General features: G+C 31.6%; 1 protein-coding gene across 1 annotated transcript; it reads right to left on the bottom strand.

The window, feature by feature from the left end:
• Window positions 1-2,414: 2,414 nt before the first annotated feature.
• LOC123222965 (protein BREVIS RADIX-like) lies at window positions 2,415-7,921 on the bottom strand. Its single transcript, XM_044645998.1, has 7 exons — window positions 7,105-7,921; window positions 6,701-6,851; window positions 5,941-6,101; window positions 3,926-4,305; window positions 3,570-3,696; window positions 3,050-3,399; window positions 2,415-2,952 (listed from the first exon to the last, which is right to left on the bottom strand). The coding sequence occupies exons 3-7, from the start codon at window positions 6,055-6,057 to the stop codon at window positions 2,874-2,876; spliced, it is 1,053 nt and encodes a 350-aa protein (XP_044501933.1). The 5' UTR covers window positions 6,058-6,101; window positions 6,701-6,851; window positions 7,105-7,921; the 3' UTR covers window positions 2,415-2,873.
• Window positions 7,922-9,191: the final 1,270 nt, after the last annotated feature.

Genomic DNA, 9,191 nt, shown 5'->3' with positions numbered 1-9,191 from the left:
CCCACCTCTCCCCGTTACCATCCCTATTATTCATGATATAGCTATCCTAGTAAAGATCAAATAATCCAAGTTATTTTATAAAGGCCAAATGACTATTTGTCACCGATATGCTAATTATCGAAAATCTAAACTTCCACCCATAGTATGTTAAAATTAATAAAAATAGTTAATTCTAGAAATAAAATCGTTAACTAATAATATATTAAAAATAATAAAATATTATATATTCCTCCCAAGGTTTAAAAAACTAACAATTCATCTCCCTCTCAAAAAATTAAACTTTGAAAAATCATATTCCCCTCTAAGATTTCCTTCTTTTCTCTCTCCCTTTCTTCGACTCTGTCACTAGTCGAATTCTCTCTCTCTTCCCTTTTCTTCCTCTTTTCCGACTTCTCTCTCCTTTTTCTTCACCTTTTCGACATCGAAAACTAGAGACTCTAAATGAAGCCTCTGGAGGAAAACAATGTTTCATCTCTTGTTTTGTCCAGAGATGAAACCTTGGCTTGAAATCAGAAATCTCTAAACGAAGACGAGGCTTCATCTTTGGATAAAGCAAGAGACAAAGCATCATCTTTGTCTAGAGACGAGGACGATTGTCTTTGGATGAAGACAATGTCTTTGTCTAGAGTCCCTATTTTTTGGCATCGAAAAGGGAGAGAGAAGTCAAAAAAAAAAGATTTTTTTTTAGTTTAATTTTTTTAGGTAGAATTGTTGTTTTTTAAACCTAGAGAAAATAGATAATATTTTATTATTTTTAATAATTAGTGGATGAAAAGTAGGTTTACATCAAACTTTGAGTGGGACATAGTCACTTGGCCTTTTATAAATACATAACATTTATTTTGTATATTTAAAACAAGAAAAAAAAAATATTTTGTCATATTATCCACCCGTATTACAGGCGTGACCACTGTAACAGAAGATAGGAAATACCGTCACAGTAATATCTTAATCAGAGAAATAAGAACCCACTAAATATATTAATGATAAAATCATAAGAAAAGTAAAGTGGGTGAGGTTACAGTCGATGATGTGTTTCTTGTTCATGCGTTTATTTATCAGTTTGCTTGAGAAATAAAATAAGAATATTCGGTTGGGTGGTGAGGTGGGGAGGTGTCAGAGATTGGTCATGATGTGGCGCCACGAATCTACCAATCGCTGTTAGGTGTAAAACATCTGAAAGGTCATCTGCAGTAGAATGAAGTTACGAAAATGCCCTTTTTGTTGCTTGTCTTGGTCACCACGCCGGCACGGAGTGTATATGTTATGTATACATCAATGTTACCTTGTAGTTCGTATTTCAGAGAAGGCCAAAAGACTTTTTCCTACAGTAAATTCAAATTTACACATATCCATTTTTAAAAGCTTAAATTGTTATTCATGAATTAATTTTCGTTAAAATTTTTAATTAATGTTAAGAATAAAATTATCATTTTAATAATAATTTAAATAAATATATAATTTATTATATTTTCTTCTTAAATTTTAAAAATTAATAATTTTACCCTTATTTAAAGTTTTATAATTTTAAAAATTTACATTTTTCCTCTAAACCTGAATTTTTTTCTTTATCTCTCTAGCCACTAGTGACCTCTCATTTCAATCCTAAATTGTTGACCTTCCCTAAGTTTTTTTTCTTCCAATCTAGACGAAGAGATGGTTTAAAGAGAGACAACGATGGGTTATGGTTAAAAGGTTGTCAGTGGTCAGAGATTTAAAAAAAAAAACCTTAAGTTAGAGGAGAAAATGTAATTTTTCAAAATTAGAAAACTTTAAATAAGAGTAAAGTTGTCATTTTTTAAAACTTAAAGAGAAAAATATAATAAATTGTATAATTTTTTAATATTATTGTTAAAATGATGATTTTACCCTCAGAGATTGTTTGATTTTAGGATTTAAAAATTACCTTGGTAATCTATCTTTTATTACCTTATTTGATTACCTTGGGATTTTGGATTTTTGAAATTTAATTTATCTGAATTTGGAATCACACTATATCTTAGGTGGGAATAAGTTTTTTGGCATTTATAAAATAAAACTATGCGTAGAGTATACAAATAGATATATATTTGATAATAAAACTACATATATTTACTTTGAGCATACAAATAGATATATAATTATGTGTGTCATCATATAATTAAATAATTTTAAGTTAAAGATAAAATAATCTCAATTACATGATGATATGAATAAGTGAATACTATTTAAAATCGATACTTATAATATTACTCTATATTGGATGAATCATTATGAAATTGAGTGTTACTTTACTAAAATCATCTAATAATATACAAATACATATTAAATATATATTCATTTATATCATCAGAATTTGATAAATTTATATGCACATAAGATCTTAGCTTATTATGTTGACAATCCCCATAACGAGCAAAAATGCAAGAATAAAGTGAAGACAAATTATAGAATCATGTTTAATCATCAACTGTAAGTATGTTACAAAGAACAAACTCTGGTTCATAAATTGAGAGACAAAATACTCCCAAAAAGATAAAAACCCGAAAAAAAAAAGGTCCTAAAATGGCACTAAAAACTAATAAGGGAAGCAATGTTGAAGACAAAATAGGGCACATTTGGACATGGGGGAGAAATATTTGTCATTCAAAAAATGTAGCCGGCACTACAAATGTGAAGTATAATATAATTTCTCTCTGTTTATAATAATTAATAAATGAAGATCTCAATTGGCAAATCCTTCCCTTTTTGGTCTTGGAGGAGACCTTTTGGGACTCATTGCGAGCTACGAAACAAAACTGAATGAGCTTATATATATATGTTCCCAGGACGTCCAAGTGTACCCTCAATAAGTCTAGTTTAACTTCATTCATGGCCAGTAAATTCATTCTAATTTAGAGGTATTGAGCTTGTATTCTTTCTCTGTTGTCTTCCCACCATGATTTCGCGTGCACTTCTCCGAATTTTTCTCGACTGTGAACAAGCAGAATGAACTTGTAACGTAAATGCAGGAAAGATTTTAACATTGATTGTTAACAAGTTTCAAAGATGGCATTAGTATTTCAATTACCTGAATCTGACGCGCCGGAGCTCCCTAGTTCCATCAACTAATTGCCTGATGGTAATGTAAACTCCAGGCTCATCTTCCTCAACCCATTCTGCCTCTACTTCACTAGCATTGCTAACGGAAATAGAGGGCTCATCTCTGGATGAGGTCGTTGTTCGTGACGCATCGAAAGAAGATGTCTCACCTCTTGGACCGGTTGCACCATAAGTACTTGATCCGGCATTATAATGTTGGGTGCCGCCATGATCCATAGGGTGTCCTGAGGGTTTATAGTAGTTTTTTGGCATCCACTCTTTGATCATTGGACTTTCCCTTGCAGATTCTATCCTTGTGTAATTGGAATCTCTTTGTCCCTGAAGGGTTATAATATCCTTTCCAAATCAGCTAGTATGCACACGAATAAAAATATGCATGTTTTAAAGGTAACAAAAGTATCAAGTTGCTTGCAACTATCAACTAGAAGTGCAATTAGTCATAGTTAAGGTTATACAATATCCTGGTAATGATGTAAGAGAGCAGTTACCTCATCCTCCCTTGGTGGACTGTGAAGAGCTTGGCGATTAAATCTCTGTACATTGTAAAGCTCCATGATTCGATCAAAATTCTCACCCCACCATCGTTGCGCTTGCCACTTATTAAACATCTCTCGACTTCAAATTAAAATTTCCCAATATAATCAGTTTGTGTTGGTGTAAGTTAGTAGAGTATCAGCATTAAAAAGTTGCAGGACAAATGCAGAAATTTAAGGTTCTACATCTTTCTTATCCTATCTCTCTCTATATACAAAGTAGTTCATATCTTAGTTTTCTACCTAAACGAACATTGGAAATTCAAAATCTCTAGGCTTAAGTTCTCGGTAATAGAATGTTAATTGCATACCTGAAGCGAATTCGTTTTAGATCATTTCCTCCATTAGGAAGAGAAACAAAAGTAATGTGAACACCAGGCTCCACTTGTGCCATCCATTCCTTGGATTCATCCTCATCCTCTACAACCACATCACAAGATTGGACTGAGGCAGTATCCATCCCTCCATGGGTCCGATCACCGCCAAATGCACCAGTGAATCTAGTGTCTGACCTCCCAGTCTGATGATGACCAGACCTTGTAAAGTCCCACGCAGGAGTTGAACTCGAGCTCCCACCTCCCAGATACGGATATGGAGCACCTTCTGAAGCCATATCATAATCCGGATAAGGCCTTTGTCCTTTCTTGTAGCTACTAGACCCGGTGCAGGGCTTGATAAACATGTCCTTGATCTGCATAATACAAGGTCAACATGGATAAACAACCTGGACAAATGGTGTCACAATGCAAGCAAGTCAATGGTCAATTTAATTCAGCAAAGAGCTGTGGAAATGGTGTCTATTTGATTAATTTTGGTCAATGAAATTCCCTAAACAAATTTGGTCAAACTATTCAATCCAGATGGTGTAAGAGTCTGAAATGGACAATTACTTTTCAGCTACATAAAATCCTGAGGCCTCCTTTGGCCGTTAACTTAGATGGAAATTTTATTGGATTTAGTTCTTTGGAACACTGTGCATCGACAAGAATTCAAACATGGGGCAGGCCAAGGGCACCGAAAATCTTTTTCTAAAACCACTAGTCTTTTTATAAAGATTTTGATTATTGCTTAAGTAGGAATATGTTACCACTATTAAGCACTACAATTACATATTCTATGGGACCTTTATTTTAAGACCGACTTTAAAGATTATTATTATTATTATTATTATTATTATTATTATTATTATTATTATCGTATCATAAGAGTCCAATAATAAATTAACATTAAAAGGATATCCTATCCTATTGATATTTAATATCATCATTTTGACAATAAAGAAATCGAAATCAATGTAGGTTTCATTCATCTAAATTCATCACCTAAGATTTTTTTTTTTAAGTACAGCATGATATATTTCCCAATTACTATTAATATATTTTTATTTTTTATTATCCATGAAACAGTATCAGTCAAGGGTTTTGACTAAACTAAGAAATGAGGATGTCAATAACTTCACAGAGGCAAAACCAAATGCATTGAAAGCAATTACATCAAATAAGACTATGAGATTAGATTATTGAACTAAATAAATTTATAAGATGGATTATTAAAATTATTAAATTAAATAAATTTAAATTTAAATTTTAATATATTATTATAAAAAATTTATATTTATATATTTTTTATATATAAAATATATTCTTCTATTATTCGTCCTATCAAATACTCTACTGGTCAGAGAGGACAGTGTGCTCAGAACCCTAATGCCATAGCCTTCCTGTAAACATAAAGCTTTCTCTTTTCAGTGAATCTCAGAGGTGAAGATTAAAAAAATTTAGTGGAATCTTTCATGTACGCACACAAAAAAAAAAATCCTTCTTTTTACGAGTGTACGAATTACGAAAGACGTAGCACGAAAAAATCCAATTTACAGTAACTCTCGTGTATCTCAATAAAAAGATTCAGAATTATTCACAAATTTAATCAATATTAAAAATAAACAGAAAAAAAAAAGATGACGCCACGCCAATCACGTGATGGTCAAAGTCTATAGCCTGTGGGTACTGAAATCTGAATGCAAAGCTATTATAATAGTGGTCATTTTTCCACGTGACATAAATTAATGTCGACAGCATAAAACAGAACATACACCCCATCACACGTGAACCTAACCCCGTCTATTGCCTAAACCCAAATAACATTGAAAAGAAAACTAAATAGAATTATTAGCTTATTCCTAAATTAATAAAAATATTAGGATAATTTAAGAAAATTAATGTCGGTGGTTGTAGCCCATACAGAATATGGTGGGTAATGGAGTTATGTTTTTTTTTTTTGTTTTTACTGAAAAAGAAAGGCTTAGATAGGAGACGAAGAAAAGAACCTGCGCCGTCAGGCTTTTGACGGCTTCTTTTGTACTAGGCGTGCCACTTCCACGCGCTCCTTCTACTTCTTCCCCACCCTCTGCCATTTGCTTCGTACATGCGATACACGTAAACATCTTCCCACCGCTCTTTTCTGTTTTGTTTTTCTCTTTCTCAGCCACTGAGCAAATTCAGTTGAACAAATTAAATTACCAGAATACCCACAATCACAGAGAAAGTAGAAACAACCAAACATTCTCCAGATCCTAATGATTAATTTATTGAAAACGTCTATTTTACAGCAAGATGAATGGGGAAGAATCAAAAGAGAGAAACCGAAAGGAAAGTGGAAGGGATGAAGATTTGGAATCATAATGAATGTGGGTTTTGGGGAAAGACAAAAGGGAAAAAGAAAAGGAGGGAGCTCGGGATCAGAGAAGACCAAGAAAAATATGTTTAGACTGTAGTCAATCAATAATTGAAAGAAACAAAATGGGGACATGCCACTTCAAAGAGGTCTAAAAGCCCATTAAAGAAAAGAATAAACAAAACTCCGAGCCGAAGTTTATGACAAAGTATTGATGAGAAAATACCCGGAAAATTACTGTTTTCTATTTTCGAAACTGTTTAAGGGTTGTGGATAGTGATGGACCGATCTGAAGCAATGTCGAGAAATGAAAACAATGGATGAAAAGACATAGAGACAGGGTTAACATACGAAGAAGAATCACATTGATATTTGTTCATCATCTGCATCATTATTATTCGAAAACGACTTACCCAGGCAAAATTTCTTTTATTTATATTTATTTTATTTGGGTGTCTCTTAGCTGTCTTCTTAATTCTCAGAATAACTCAGCATCATCAGTTGTCCTTCTTCGTTCTTAGCAACACTGTACTCTCTGCCATCATTTCAAACCTCAACTAGAAACTGCAAATAAATTCAAAATTTCAGGAAACTCGTAGAAAATTATGAATGAACTCTACACAGAAGAAAATTCACATAATGGAATGTGAACCCTTTTAACAAGATCTGAAATCATGTCTTCAAGTAAACCACTTTTTATTCTTTGTTTTTTGAGGAAATAAAGCGAGTAGAATAAAGAATTAAAAGAACCAAAAAAAAAAAAAAGCGAAAGTAATGCTCTGTTTGGTTGCTGAGAAAGCAAAGCGAAAACCCTTACCTCCATCAAAACCTTTACTGCCAACAACTTGCTGCTTGATAGTAGCTCAAAATGGAGAGATTGTACAGCATTAATTATCAGCCTTTGACTTTTTTTCCAGCTGAACACCACTAACTATTCTCAGTAATAATCGTAATCCCTTCAATTTCGCTCCCAAAATCAACTCAAGAATCTTCTAAGAAAATTTAAGACTTCCAGGCCAAAAATATCTTCAGTAAAAAACAAAACCAAGATAAAACAGACAAATTTTATCTGAGAAGACAAAAACGCCGGCGATATATCGATGTTGGAATCCGAAACAGTTTTAAAATGGAAAATAAAAGGAAAGTTTCAGATATACATCTCCGGGTTTTACGTTACGAAGAGGGAGCATGTTGGAGTTCGGGTATTTATATACAAGAGACTTGATTTGACGGCGTTACATAAATCGGTTACTTAACGGGAAATATAAAGCTTTGATTCGTGTATACGTGAACCGGACCCGTTTGATAAGGGAGAAATTTTCTTTTTTATTTTTTGGAAATTAAGGAAAAAAAAATTTTGGTCCCGATAACAGAGAACACGTGGGACCTATATGTCTAGGTGTTGCTAGGGAGGGATCTCTTGCTTGTGTAGGAAGTAGGCTACGTGGCATTAAAAGAGTGGTGGAAAAGCTATGAATGAAACGAAAGGCTACGATTTGATGATCAGAAGGTCAAGAACAATCACGTCAGGGTTCTGTCTGAGTTTGGTGGAATTTATAATTATTTTCAAGTGGAAAAATTAGAATATAGTTGCTCATATCAAATTTCTGTGTATAATTTAAAATTCCGACAAATATAAATATTATATTTCAATAACAATAAAATTATATACATAAATATAAACATATTTAAATTATTTTAAATTAAAAATAAAATATCATTTAATTATATAATAATAGATATTTATATATTTAAAATAAATATATAAAGTATGATAAATTATATTTAAAAAAATGTGTATATATGCAATTGAAACAATTTCTCATTATAACCGAAGAAAAGATCATGGGTACCTTCTCCGTAAGAATAACATGAGTTTAAATCTTTTTCAATAATATTTTAAATTAAATTTTTGACTTATATAAAATAATGATAATAAAGTTTGTCATTAGATCATAAATTTTATTTACTCAGTATGATTGATTCGATCTCAAATAAGTGATAAAGTTTCTCGTTATAAAAAAATAATTGATTTTAGGTAAAAATATATTAGTTATTCCATGTATAAGTTTTTACATTAAACCTCAAATTGATAAAGTAGAATCATTTTAGCTTTAAATATTTATATCATCATGTCAATTTCAAAGACTAAGTTGTTTCAAATCAGAATCCTTCAAAGAAAGATGCTAATTAAAATAGGTAAAAAAATTTATGTCTAAACTTTTTTAGACAAACTTTTTTTTATAGCTTTTTTATTTGACAACATTTTCTTTAACAATATTTTTTTTGATAGCATACCCTAGTATTATCACATTAATTATAAGTTTAATAACTTATAAATCGAGATATTTATAAAATTATTATAAAACAGATTGATTTTTTTTTTGGTTATTGTTATGTTTATATTTAAAAAAAAGAAATAAATACAAATAAAATATGAGTGTAAATATGAATAAAAGTAAGAATGAGAACGAGAGTGAGAGTGGGAGTGTGAGTGGGTCATTTGTTTCAAAGTGCTCAAAGAAATACTGAATGGTAATTGAGAATAAGATTAGGGTTTTATGGAGGAGCATTTGGGGAAACAAAAAGGCTGGCAATTGGATTTGATTTGAGAAAAAAAAGCAGGAGCAGATATGCAGTAGATAAAATGATATGATTTGACATGATGTCAAAGTGCAAAATCTAAGTGACAAGTTTTATTTAATTTTACAAGTAGAATCTTAAGGTCCGTATATGGTCAAGTCTAATCAGGTAGAAAAAGTGTACGTATGTATCTTCATTCAATCTTGTCAGGCGATAGCCACAGCCACACCAAAAAGGCTTCATAGTTATTTTATTTCTCTTGTTTTTTTGTTCAAATTTTCTACTCTAATTGGGTTATTTATAGGATTGAATTGAGTGAGA

The sequence above is a fragment of the Mangifera indica genome, chromosome 8, assembly GCF_011075055.1.
Source record: "Mangifera indica cultivar Alphonso chromosome 8, CATAS_Mindica_2.1, whole genome shotgun sequence".
NCBI lineage: Eukaryota > Viridiplantae > Streptophyta > Magnoliopsida > Sapindales > Anacardiaceae > Mangifera > Mangifera indica.
The sequence above is the reverse complement of the archived record's forward strand: the minus strand, read 5'-3'. Positions and strand labels throughout refer to the sequence as shown.

What these genes read in the sequence shown, in the direction of transcription:
- LOC123222965 (XM_044645998.1), bottom strand. Translation starts at nt 6,057, where the DNA reads ATGTTTACGTGTATCGCATGTACGAAGCAAATGGCAGAGGGTGGGGAA. An exon ending in TCAAAAGCCTGACGGCGCAG is followed by an intron (nt 4,306 to 5,940) that starts GTTCTTTTCTTC and finishes TGTATTATGCAG; the next exon opens with ATCAAGGACATGTTTATCAA. An exon ending in GTCCACCAAGGGAGGATGAG is followed by an intron (nt 3,400 to 3,569) that starts GTAACTGCTCTC and finishes ATAACCCTTCAG; the next exon opens with GGACAAAGAGATTCCAATTA.